Source organism: Polypterus senegalus, chromosome 8, assembly GCF_016835505.1.
Source record: "Polypterus senegalus isolate Bchr_013 chromosome 8, ASM1683550v1, whole genome shotgun sequence".
Classification (NCBI taxonomy): Eukaryota; Metazoa; Chordata; class Cladistia; order Polypteriformes; family Polypteridae; genus Polypterus; species Polypterus senegalus.
The window spans coordinates 71,246,419-71,260,002 of NC_053161.1; the positions used below are offsets into that span (position 1 = coordinate 71,246,419).

At 36.1% G+C, this 13,584-nt stretch overlaps 1 protein-coding gene across 1 annotated transcript in view; it reads right to left on the reverse strand.

The window, feature by feature from the left end:
• The window catches only part of fgd6 (FYVE, RhoGEF and PH domain containing 6), a 151,120-nt gene that overhangs the window by 29,680 nt on the left and 107,856 nt on the right, over positions 1–13,584 (reverse strand). Inside the window, exons 6-9 of the mRNA XM_039761247.1 lie at positions 7,195–7,346; positions 6,476–6,632; positions 5,217–5,304; positions 317–367 (exon numbers count right to left, since the gene is read on the reverse strand). Coding sequence (XP_039617181.1) covers positions 317–367; positions 5,217–5,304; positions 6,476–6,632; positions 7,195–7,346 — 448 coding nt within the window. The remainder of the gene's footprint in view (positions 1–316; positions 368–5,216; positions 5,305–6,475; positions 6,633–7,194; positions 7,347–13,584) is intronic.

Consider the following 13,584-nt stretch of genomic DNA (forward strand, 5'->3'; position numbering starts at 1 on the left):
GGGATGACAGAACAAGCACTGACCTTGATCCAACCCCCTCCACTCGCTGCCCAGCCATATGGAGGCCAGTCTAGTTTCTTTTGGGTCCCCCCTCATATATTGCAGATTAATGATAATGTATTATGCAGTTGGATTTGAAAAGATTGTCCAATTATTTCAAAGTTTAGCTTAGTTTTCTTAATATAAGTGACAAACATACAGAATAGTGTTTAGTTGGCTCATTGTTTTAAGAAAAGTGACACATTTTCAGAGCAATGACATACTGTTTTACTTTAGGAGTTCAGAACAAATTGACTTCAATTTAAAAACAACTTACCTTGAGTATCTTTATAATCTGAGGATCCTTCTACCAGGTTTTTCAAATAGTCTGAAAAAATAAAAAGTCTGAAAGTAATACTGAAGAACTAAAAGATAGAGAACAACATTGCAAGAATTCTCATCTTTTTATTGCAAGTCAGAGTGTTTACCGCTATAGTTTTGCTTATAACCACAGTCTGAATCAGAATATCCAAACTTAACTGAGCCACTTAATGGCTTTCTTGACAAAAAGACTACTGCATAAAATACATTGCAGAACTTATGAACTACTGTAAAGGAGTGCTCATAGGCAGGGAATTTTATGAGTACAGGAGTTGAAAATTAAGTAATTTAAGTCAGAGTTTCCCAACTTTTTTTGAGCCACGGCACATATTTTACATTAGAAAAATCCCATGGCGCACCACCAAACAAAAATGTCACAAAAAGTATATGAAATAAAATATAATGATCTTCTGGTTTCAATTTACTTACTTAGTGTGAAACCTGGGCCTGTTTAGTTGAACACTATGCTGATATACACGCAGGAATTGAAGACACACACACACAGATTTTCTTCAACAGCTCTGAGTCTCTCTTCTGTTTTTAGTTTTTATAGCAGTCATGCTTGAAAAGCCTAGCTTGCATAGGTAGGTTGTGGAAAATGGGAGCAGGGCTGAAATAGCTCTGCTTGCCAGAATGGGGAACTCCTTGGAGGCAGTAAGCCAAAAACTGTCCAAAGGTAGATCAGCAAAGCTCAGCTTTAAAAAACGATTTTCTCTCAGTACAGTTATTTCCTCCTGCAAAGTCATGTCCTTTCCAACTGCAGTTGAGCTATATGGGTTCATAACCCAGTCAAGGCAATCAGTGGAAACTTATGGGAAATAAAATGACAACTTCTGTTCAGGAGTTTTCAAATGCTTGCCCTATTGTCTCACACAGTGCAGCAATGTTGATACTTTGCCATTTCTGGGGGTGTGGGAACATGTCAAAGTTGGCACTTTCCATATGTTGTTGCCAGAGTTGCACCTTTGAACGAAATCCGCTTATTTTATCTGCACTTGTGAGCAGGTTTTCATTTCAGCCTTGCATCCGTGTGTTCAGGTCATTCAAATGTTCAAATATATCCGCCAGATATGCCAGTTTTGCACACCACTCATCACTTGAAAGCAACTTAGTGTCATCACACCTTTCATTTATCAAAAACACTTTTAGTTCCTCCCACAGCTAAACACACGGGTTAAAACTTTGCCACGGGACAACCACCAGACCTCCGTATGCAGCAATAGCACTTTATGCTCCGCTCCCATTTCCTCACACAATGACGCAAATATGCGACTTTTTACAGGTCTTGTCTTCATAATGTTTATCATGCGCACAACATCGTCCAATACAGGAGCTAGGTCTACTGGTAATGTCTTGGAAAGGAGTGCCTCAAGGTGCAGAAAACAATACGTTGCAATAACATCTGGATGTTGCTCTTTCACTCTGCTTACAAATTCTTTGGTGTGCCCAAACATAGCGGCTGCTACATTAGTGCAAACACTTATGCAGTTTTCCCACTTAAGTCCTCATTGTTCAAGGTACTCTGATGCAACCAGAACAATTTCCTCTCCTGTTGTTCTTTCTGGCAATTCCTTGCAAAACAGGAAATTTTCTCTGATGGTGTCTCCGTCTACAAAGCACACATTTGCCAAAAGTTGTGTATGTCCACTGATATGCGTAGATTCACCGAGTTGCAATGCAAATTTTCCACTGACGTGCAACTTTTCCAAAACAATCTTTTCAATGTCCGCAGACATGTCATCAATACATCTGGCAATTGAAAATTTAAGAGGGGACCAAGCATCTCATTTACAATGATTTTGCAGGCAGGTAGAATTAATGTCTCTGCCATCGTGTGTGGCTGTTTTAATTTGGTGATGAGTTCAGCAACTTGGTAGCTAGCTTTGAGACCTCTCTCATGCGTCTTTGAAGTTGAATAAAATAGTCTGTGCTCTTGTTTTGAAGTGGCGGGTGTTTTGTTTGGAGATGGCGTTTAAGTTTGCTAGGAACCATGGCACTGTTGGACAGCTTTTCCCCACATACCAAGCATAACGGAATCGGCTCAATTGGTTCCCCGGTAAAGTAAATCAAAAGGAAAGATAGCTTTCATTGTACTGTCTTGAGCTCACCTTTTTTGCTTTCTTTGCCCAGTTCGGATTGTATACTTTTTCTTTTCAGATATTTATCCATCGCTATCACTGCTGTCACAGCCGAAGCATCACTAATTCTATTGTTGTAATGGCAACTGGTAGATACACTGATTAATTAGCCATTTGCTGCCACCTAGTGGAAGAGTATTTAATTGTTCTGCCTGTCAATGTCACATAGACAAACGAAGACAAATTATTTGCAGTAAATAATTTTCAGACAAATTAAGTGAAATTGGATAATTTTCCACGGTACACCTGATGATCTCTCATGGCACACTAATGTGCCGTGGCACAGTGGTTGGGAATCATTGATTTAAGTATCTACGTCTTTCAATAAAGAATAACAACAAACGATATGCGCTTGTTTCCTCTGCTTCTCTCAACAGTTACTTTCTTTTTCCCAGGTTTATTCAAAATAAGTCAAACCTAACTTTAATGAAGTGATCAAATACATCATCCAAACTGTTAAATCTGGTTTTGGTAGTATCGACAAAACATTTTAAAACCATACTACTTTATAATTACACAATTATACAGAGACAAAAACACAGAGAATCTCTCTTTCTACAGAGCTAAGAATTGAAATAACCCTAATAACCAAATTAAACTAGCCTAAAATGTTAATTGGAGATTAACCTTTTCTCAACACCGAAATAAAATAGGATAACTATTTATATTGTGTATTTATATTGATACACTTAATGAATGGGAATACAAATGATATTAGCATTTCTGAGGCAATCAGATCTGGTAATTCCCTATTTATCATTCTCCATAACTAAATATGCTTGTGAAAATAGAAAAACAAGCTGAGCATAGTAAATAAAAACCGTAATTCCCTAGAAACCATCTCCATTTAAGGTCACTGAATTCTTAGGCTCTCTTAGACAAGCCAAGAGATTTAATCCCTCCACTGTATTATAGGTAACACTCCTTAGGGAATTGAGCAGGCTAGATGTACCTAAAATATCTTGTTAAAACACAAACACACACAATGTGAACATCATCAAGAATCCCCATATTTCTGGATTTCAACATGGAGCAGTTGACTAGAACCCATGATAATGTAAATTTTGCCTGCAGTAATTTAACTACTCCCTAACACATTTTGCCTCACTGCCCCCAAAGCCAAATATTGAAATTTGGGACCTTATTTTTTCAAATGTTCTTTATCAAGGGTGTTGCAGGTCCTATAGCCACAAACAAGAATGCAAACTGCTTGCTACATGTATAATGGGCAGTACAATACACGTCTGGGCTGTTTCGAGCCACATAATGATTTTTTTTCTTCCGAACTATGGAAGCTTATTCCTCCACTCTTTAAAAAAAAAAAAAAAATTCACCATCATGACTATTTGTTTTTGTGCATCTGTGTGTAGTAAGACAGCCTGCATGAATGATCCGACAACTACAGAAACAGAAATTCATATACAGTATACATAGTATTGGTATTGTGTTATAGTTAATATTTAATATTATCAGATTCAAATTCTTGCTAGGTCACAGTGTTTTTGTTTAAGTGACTTGATTGTTAGAGTGACTGTGAAATTAGTAACCGAGTTCTTTTTGCTCAGGCAGTGAGCCACCAAGACCCCCCATTTCCTAAGATGCAGTGAAACACAAAGTAAAAAACAAATCATCACAACCTTTCCATGTCATCTGCCATAATATTCTTTATTTCACCTTTACCAAAACAAACATTTAAACTGCCTTCTAGATTTACATGCTGGGTACAACTTGTAGTAGAATCAGAAAATAATACTATTGAAATTTTTAAGAGAGACACTGAAAGAAGCAAAGTCGTTTGTGTTTGTTAGACTGCTTTGGACTAAATTGTAAATGGTATTTAATACTTCCAGAATCCCTGAAATGGAAAAAAAAATTATTAACTGGAGAGATAGTACATATTACAGTGGAGGAAATATGCATCTATGTGTTACTAACATCATGCTTTCTGTTTATGTCTGTGCTCATTTTATTGATTGTACTGTATTACAAGTTCAATGCTTTTTTTTTTTTTTAATTCTCAAAAAATCAAGTCAACTGTTACTTTTTTTCAAAGACTGAGCTGCAAATCAACAGGGAACTCACTCTTTAAAACACCGATTGTTTTGTATATGTGGGAAAATGTGGGAACTGTCATTAAAGCATTTGCTGTTTGGTACAACTATCCACTTGACACACTGGCTGGACAGTTCTCCAATTAAAAAGTATTTTGGAATGATATAATTAGGCGTACACAAAAATAAAAAAATTACAGAAAAAGGTCAGTGTAGAATTTGTTAATTCATAAAATTAAAAAGTTGTTTTTTTTAATCGCATTATATATAACATAGGAAGCTTTCTGAAGCTAGAGTTTGGAACACTCCTACTTTCACAGTAAGACAGTGAGGGAAACAATGTGCAAACATTATGTGGCTTTTTTTTTTTTTTTACTGACTCTTCCTTCCAACCACGTTTGGAACCAAACACCACGTGATGCCACAAGCTGCAATTACTACTGTTTTGGCCATGAAAACCTACTAAAGACAACTAAAAAGTATGCAATTAAGCCTTGTGATATTCAGGAAACATAAAAAGATAATAAAAAAAATTATACATTTTCCCACCTATTTTTTTGCCATCTTAAACTTTTTTTATTAATCAAGACCCCAAATAATTAAGTAATAAGGGAACAAAAAACAAAAAGTACAAAACTTCATAACAATGCTCTGACCAATAAATTACCTGTTAGCAATAGTCTGTACTGTGGAATTCGTTGTACAGGCTTTAGTAGATAATGCTTCAGAGCCAGGTTTGCACATCGAGGGCTCATCTAAAAGAAAATGGTTAAGTATTTATCAAATTCATCCTTCATTTGCAAAAGGAATTCAACTTGTTGGTTACTAGAAGCACAACTACTGCAATATAGCCAACAAAAACTCTCAACTACTCACCATCAAATAACCAAAATAGAGTCAAAACAGTACTAACATATCTGATACCAGGATTCAAAAACAACTCTGAGCACCTTGGATATTGTAAAAATAAAAATGTTTGAGCAATTAAGTTAGATCTAGAAACTGACCTCAATATAGTTTAAGTATATTAACTAAAAGATCCACTACCACAAAAATATATTTTAGGGTAATAAAATAAATTTTTGGCTCTTGGTTGAATAAGCTTAATATCACTTTCGCCTAACTGCTGAAAGGGAAATAAATACAATAAAGTACCAAGTCTTGCTGGGGCTTTGTGTACACCTTAAACAATACTCTAGGCAAAAGGCCACACATTATAAAAAGTTTCAATTAAACTCTATTAAGTTTTTCTTTTTTCCTCAGGTACAGGGAAGGCCCAATGGTTTACAAAGGTCAATGAACACCCATCTGTGAGGAATAGAAGTAGGTTTATTTGTGTCTGCATATGAGTGTCCCTAGTGATGAGTTGGTGTCCCAACTAGGAGTGGTTCCTCCACTGCAACTGATCGTACAAGTAAACCACTTGCCTCCCAATAATTCTGCAACAGAAAAAGTGATTTCAGAAAATGGATTAACTTTCATATAGGACTGTAGTGTGGTAGAGCCCTAACAAGTGATATTTTCAGATCTGAAACCCCACAAACTTTACTCCAACATGCTTGCTGTAAGAGATATGTATCCATTATCAAACCCACTTAAAGCCAGAGTCAGGACAACAGACAAACCGGGGGCCAACCCTGGTCAAGATGCTACTCTGTCACAGAGCACAAACTTAAAATTGGTCTAATATGAACATCCAAACCCCCCAAATGGTCAGTGTGGTCTTAGTGCCAGTCTCAAGCCCGGGTAAACTAGGGAGGGTTGCGTGAGGATGGGCATCTGACACAAAACCTGTGTCAAATCAAATGTGCAGATGAGAATGGTGTAAAAAGACAGGGTTAGATGGAGATGGATAATCCGCTATGGCAACCCCGAAATGGGAGCAGCTGAAGGAAGACATAAAAGCTGATTCAGTAGACACTGTACCTCAAACTCCTTGACAACACTGCCAAAACTAGGATTCTTTTTACATTGCTCATCCAGTAGTGCAATATTTTTGTCAAACTCCTTAATGTATGTAGAATACATTTTAAGGTATGGCCCCTTCTTCACAAAAATATCAGCAATTCGCTGATGATCATTCCTATAAAACAAAGATATAGCCATTAAATTCAGTTGTTGACACTGCACTAACGGATTACAATATTAATTCCAGAGACTTGAAGGTGCAGCATGTCTCCAGTGTGTACATTCTGCTTTCCAATTCAGGTTTCAACAGAACTTTAAAAGTTCTGCCTTATTACTTTAACAATTTAAACCATTTCCACTCCTCCACCCTAAATAACAGCAAATTACAAATCAAACTCCACATTAAGAAAATAGGTACAGTACTAAGAAACTAATTTTCATACTAGTGAAAAATTAAACCAGTAAAATTTAAGCTAAAAAAGACAATATTTAGTGACATACAGTATGTAAATTATCAAAAAATCAAGTACTATTGCATTTAGCAAATATATTTTCCAGTTTGACAAAGACAATATCCATCCACTTATCCAGTTCAGTGGTAGCCACAGTAAAATAATATCTCTTTTTAAAATGGAGTCTACCGTATTTAAAGTGAACGCATGGACATTTTTTTAAACTTCCACCAAAAAAAAAAAAAAAATATTCTGTTACATAGTGGGGAAAAAAAACCTGCTTACCAATGGGCTACTCGGTCCTCTAGCTCACGTAGCAGATCACGGTTTAGCTCATAAAGCTGTGGCAGGTAGTAAAGAATCTGGTTTAAAATGCGATCTTCAATCACTGGTTTCCCACAAAGCCTAGAAGATTTGGCAACAGCATCTCGAAAATCCTACAGAGAGAAAGGTAACTGTCATTCATACAGAGTAGTAAATGTTATTCACTCTTTTTGCTTGTTGCTGCAGGTTAAACATACTTTGTCATCATTTACAAAAAATGACATAATCACAAAAATTGTATCTGTCACTGAAATTAAATTCTGGATGCCAAACTACACAACTGACAGCCACAAAAGTGCACAGAGACTGCCTCTGATTTCCAAGATTATGTAAATGATTTCTATGCTGGAAAATTACTGGAAAAATCTTGTAGTGTGAGAGGGTCTTTAGTTGGAAGTGCCTTCCTCCACTGAAAGGAGTGAACAAAAAGGGATTTTTGCACAACCTCTTGAAATAGTAAAAGTGCAATAGCATGCTCATTAAAACTCCCACTGAATCATATTAGGTTCTTACGTTTGTTTATATATCATGTTTCTCAAATTTAAATATATTGTGCAAAAAAAGGAACAGAACAAAAATACTAATCTGGACTTCACAATTAAGCTTATTTTGCATCAGATAAAAAAAAAAAAACACACACACATAATTACATTGGTTTTCAAACCTTTGGCTTTTTGGCCATCCCTATTCACTTGCCCGGAAATGACATGTGAAAAATACCTATGGAGCAATTGCAGATAGACTTAAACTTTAAGCCAAAATTTTCCAGTTTTATATGGTATGGTTTTATTAAATATATGCTTTTATGTGGCTGTTAATAAATTGCAAAAATATCTCTCTCTATGTGTGGTCTTAAAATAAGTACACAAAAATATGAAAACTGGATTAAACTAAGAGACAACACAACTTATTTGTTCTGAAAATCATGCACAAGAGAAAAAAACAACAAACTTAAAACTACATCAATCAAGTAAACCTATGAAAAATGAAGGTTCCTTGAACTAAATGATATCAGGTCATAATGGAAAGAAATGCTTAAATTACAGTGTTCAAAAGTTCCTGTGTTGACAGCACAAACTAATGTTAAACATCTAACATTTTTAACTTCTGAATTCTACATAAGGATCATGATGAAATATCCAAAAATAATTTTAGTCTAGTAGCCCAGATTTGTAATATGTGAAATCTTTTTATATTTAATTCAATCCCAGCTGTAAAAAAACTTGACTAGAAATCTTTAACATATTACACATAACAATACATCAGTGTATGAATGGAAAATGTTGTAAATGTTACTTTAAATGTTTTTTGGATTTTATTGATTTTAATAACAAACAACATTCCATACAAATAAGTCAAGTTTAACAAGACTTGGTTCAAAACAAATCAACCCCCACCCATGACAAAGAGAGCTAGGTCAGCAGAGTAAAACTTTAAGGTAGTAAAAATAAGTAAATAGATAAATTAATAAATTAATAAAAATAGAGTAAAAAAAGGGAAAAAACAAAAAAATAGGGAAGAGAACCTGCTTCCTCAATTAAAAAGCTTATTATAAAATGCTATTGATTAGTTCCTGCCAGATTTTGAAAACGTTTTGTACAGATCCTCTAAATGAGAATTGGATTTTTTTCAATTTCAAATAGTATATAACATCAGTTACGCACTGAATTAAAATAGGAGAGTTGGACTTATCTTGGTCAACTGGAAGAATCCTATGTGCCAATAGTGTAATAAAAGCAACAGCAGCTTGTTTGTCCTTTTCCACTTTAAGCCCATCTAGAAGTATACCAAACACAGCTGTTAATGGATTAGGAGGTATTGTGGCACCAAAGCTGTCTGAAAGGCATTTAAAGGTTTTGTTTCAGAATTATCTTTGGTGCATGCCCAAAACATGTGGCCCAGTGAGGCTGGAACTTGATTTCAACGTTCGCAGGTTGGATCTTGCCCTGGAAACATATTGGACAATTTTAAACGAGACAGATGTGCCCCATGTAAAAGTTGAACAATTGTATGCTTTGCTCATATGAAGCTCGAGTGAATTCTGTGCATTGCTACCTTCCATTCCTTTTCTGAGATGATGAGTGAGAGATCCTTATCCCACTGTACTCTTGGATCTTTGAAAGGGAGGGACTGTAAAATGGTTTTATATATTACGGAGATACTGTCCAAGTCCTCAAGACTGATCAATATTTTTTCTGGCATAGAGGTAGGTGGGAGGTGAGGAAAATTGGGCAGGTTTCTTTTAACCAAGGTATCTAATATGAAGGTAGTGAAAGAAATGTGTTGCTGGAGAATTCAATTTGGAGTGTAATTGTTCATAGGATGCAAAGATGTTGATTATGTACAGATCTCTAAGTGATTTAATCATGAATGTTTTCCAGATATTAAAAACTGTGTACGTTTGAGAGAGTGGAAAAAGGTGGTTCTCGTGCAGAGGTGCCGCAGATAAAGGCTTCTCTATCTTTAAATACTTCCTACATTGGTTCCATATTCTGAGTGGGAGAAGCACAATTGGGTTGTTAGTATATTGGCGATGACTTGTACTTATTGGGGTACAAAGCAAGGATTATAAAGTAGTACTGCAGGATTTTATTTCTATTGTAGACCAAACCTTTGTATGTTTATTTATTTATGTCCATGTCCGGGTTATTATAGCTTGTATATTCACTGCCCAGTAATAAAATTGAAAGTTAGGTAACAGCCATGCCACCTTCCACCTTAAGTCTTTGTAGGGTCGCCCTTTGGATACATGGATGTTTTGGATTCTAAATGAATGAGGTTATGGTTGAATGCAATTTCTTAAAAAATGATTTATTGATGTGTATTGGAATGTTCTGAAATAAAAGAGAAGCTTAGGAAGGATAATCATCTTAATGTTAATTCTTCTAGCTAAAGTGAGATGAAGGGAAGACCATCTATGCAAGTCTTGCTTTTTTTCCCATACAGACGGCAACATTTTGCTGATACAGAGCTTTAGGTTTACTTGTGATGTTTACTTCTAGGTATTTAAGCTGATCTGTGATGATAAAAGGGAAGGTATCCAATCTAATATTGTGTGCTTGAGAATTCATTGGAAAAAGAACACTTTTATTCAAAATAACTCTTCTTTTGAAATTCTGTTAGTGCTGTTAAGACTGCAGTCACAATATTTTGTAGGTCTGATATACACAGTACCATATCATCTGCATATAAAGACATTTTTTGTTCAAGTCCTTCTCTAATAATACCCTTTATCTCATAAGTATTTCAACAGTAAACTGCCAGTGGCTAAATGGCTATTGCAAAAATCAATGATGACAAGGGGCATCCTTGTCTGGTACCACGTTCTAGTTTAAAGTAGTCTGGATTAATGTTTTTAATACAAACTGAAGCTTCTGGACTGGTATACAGTAGTTTGATCCAAGCACAAATGTTTGGGCCAAACCCAAATTTCACCAATGTAGTGAAAAGGTAGTTTCATTCAACCATATGAAATACTTTTTCTCCATCCAAAGATATCATCATCATCATCTCTGGGGTGTTTGACTTTGTGGGTGAATATATTACATTAAACATGCATTGTGATATTATCGAAAGAATCACTTTCTCAATCCTTCTAGCTAGGACTTTGGAGAGTATCTTAACATCATTATTCAGAAGTGAATTTGGTCTGTATGATGCACATTGTAATAAGTCCTTATTTTGTTTAGGAAAAATGGTAATTAATGCTTGGCGAAAAGTTTGAGGTAGAATTTTATTGTCTCAAGCTTCTGTAAATGTTGTTAATAAAATGGGAGCTAGCTTAATTTAGACTTTTTTTTTTTTTTTTTATAAAAATCGTCAGGGTAACCATCAGGGCCTGCTGCTTTCCCACTCTGAAATGAGTTTATAGTATCTAGTAATTGTGATAGTGTCAGAGGTTTATCCATCCTCTGCAGTGAGAGTATCTATTTGTGGTATCTGTATTGCATCCAGACATTAAACTCCGTAGAATGAAGGTCTTATAGTAGTCTTTATAGTAATCAAAAACAAAACAAACCCCCTAGCAGTGGTGTATGAGGATTAAAATTGAGATACAGTGCATCCCAAAAGTATTCACAGCACATCACTTTTTCCACATTTTGTTATGTTACAGCCTTATTCCAAAATGGATTAAATTCATTTTTTTCCTCAGAATTTTAGACACAACACCCCATAATGAACACGTGAAAAAAAGTTTACTTGAGATTTTTGCAAATTTATTAAAAATAAAAAAAAATTCAGAAAGCACATGTACATAAGTATTCACAACCTTTTCCATGAAGCTCAAAATTGAACTCGGGTACATCCTGATCATCCTTGAAATGTTTCTGCAGCTTAATTGGAGTCCACCTGTGGTAAATTCAGTTGATTGGACATGATTTGGAAAGGCACACACCTGTCTATATAAGGTCCCACAGATGACAGTTCATGTCAGAGCACAAATCAAACATGAAGTCAAAGGAATTGTCTCGAGGCACAAATCTGGGGAAGGTTACAGAAAACTTTCTGCTGCTTTGAAGGTCCCAATGAGCACAGTGGCCTCCATCATGCATAAGTGGAAGAAGTTCAAAACCACCAGGGCTCTTCCTAGAGCTGGCCGGGCATCTAAGTGAAGCAGGGTGGTTGGCAGCATCATGCTGTGGGGATGTTTTTCAGTGGCAGGAGCTGGGAGACTAGTCAGGATAAAGGGAAAGATGACTGCAGCAATGTACAGACATATACTGGATGAAAACCTGCTCCAGAGCGTTCTTGACCTCAGACTGGGGCGACGGTTCATCTATCAGCAGGACAACGACCCTAAGCACACAGCCAAGATATCAAAGGAGTGGCTTCAGGACAACTCTGTAAATGTCCTGAAGTGGCCCAGCCAGAGCCCAGACTTGAATCCGATTGAACATCTCTGGAGAGATCTTAAAATGGCTGTGCACCAACTCTTCCCATCCAACCTGATGGAGCTTGAGAGGTGCTGCAAAGAGGAATGGGAGAAACTGGCTAAGGATAGGTGTGCCAAGCTTGTGGCATCATATTCAAAAAGACTTGAGGCTGTAATTGCTGCCAAAGGTGCATCGACAAAGTATTGAGCAAAGGCTGTGAATACTTATGTACATGTGCTTTCTCAATTTTTTTATTTTTAATAAATTTGCAAAAACCTCAAGTAAACTTTTTTCACGTTGTCATTATGGGGTGTTGTGTGTAGAATTCTGAGGAAAAAAAATGAATTTAATCCATTTTGGAATAAGGCTGTAACATAACAAAATGTGGAAAAAGTGATGCGCTGTGAATACTTTCCAGATGCACTGTATCTACTGACAATCCCAAGTGTTGGGATCAGTTTTCTTAGCACTTTTTCTGCTTCCTCCACAGAGGTGAAAATGTAGTGCTTGTCTTGAATGTCCACTTTCAGTTGGGCAGGATACAAGACGCTGTATCTGATCTCAGCTTTTCATAAGCGCTGTTTAACGTTGTAAAAAGCGGCATGTTTAGCAGCTGAGTTGAGTATGGGAAATCAGGGAAAATACGAATGTGGTTATTTTCAAATAGAATCTCTTGCTTCTGTCTGAGAAGTAACATATGTAATTTAAATAGTAATTTTTCAAAATGCACAATAAGAGTCCTAGGTTTAGAGGTATTTGATTCCCGTTTGTAGTAAGCTGCTGCTATCTCGGTGTCTGATTTGAAATTCTCTCCTATTATTTTAGAGAATAATTCAGCTACAAATTTCACTGGATTTGGACTTTCACGATTCTCAGGGAGACCTTTGATTCTAATACTATTCCTTCTGCATCCATCTTCCAGTGCACCAACTCTTCTTGGAGTATTTTGCATTTGGAATTTGCAGCTGTTTCTTTTCCGTCAGCGTTAGATACCAGTTGTTCGGCTATTTCAATTCGAGTCATGAACGTTTTCTCAACGTCTTCCAACTGAGCACCAAGTGCTCCCAGTTTATTCTCAAACTTAGACGTATTTTCCTGAATTTGCTCCTCAATTCAAGGCTGTCTCAAAGCGATTATTTACATGTTTCTCCTGGTTTTTAATATTCTGCAGCAGCTTCTCATTTGTCTTGTGTATGTCCTTCATTTCTTTCCTTATATCATGTATGTCACTTTTCCTTATATTATTTATTTCCTTCCATACATCATTTATTTCTTTCTTTAGCTCCTTTATGTCAGTGGCCATTGCAGCGATTATTACCTTCAGTTCAGACAGATTGTTTCGGTCTTCATGCTCCATGGGTGGCAAGTCCAGTTAAAGTTGATGTTATGGATAATTTAAATGTGGTGGAAAATGGGGAATTAGCCATAAAACTTTAAATTTTCATTATCATAGTTTGGCCAACATAATTTTGTTTGT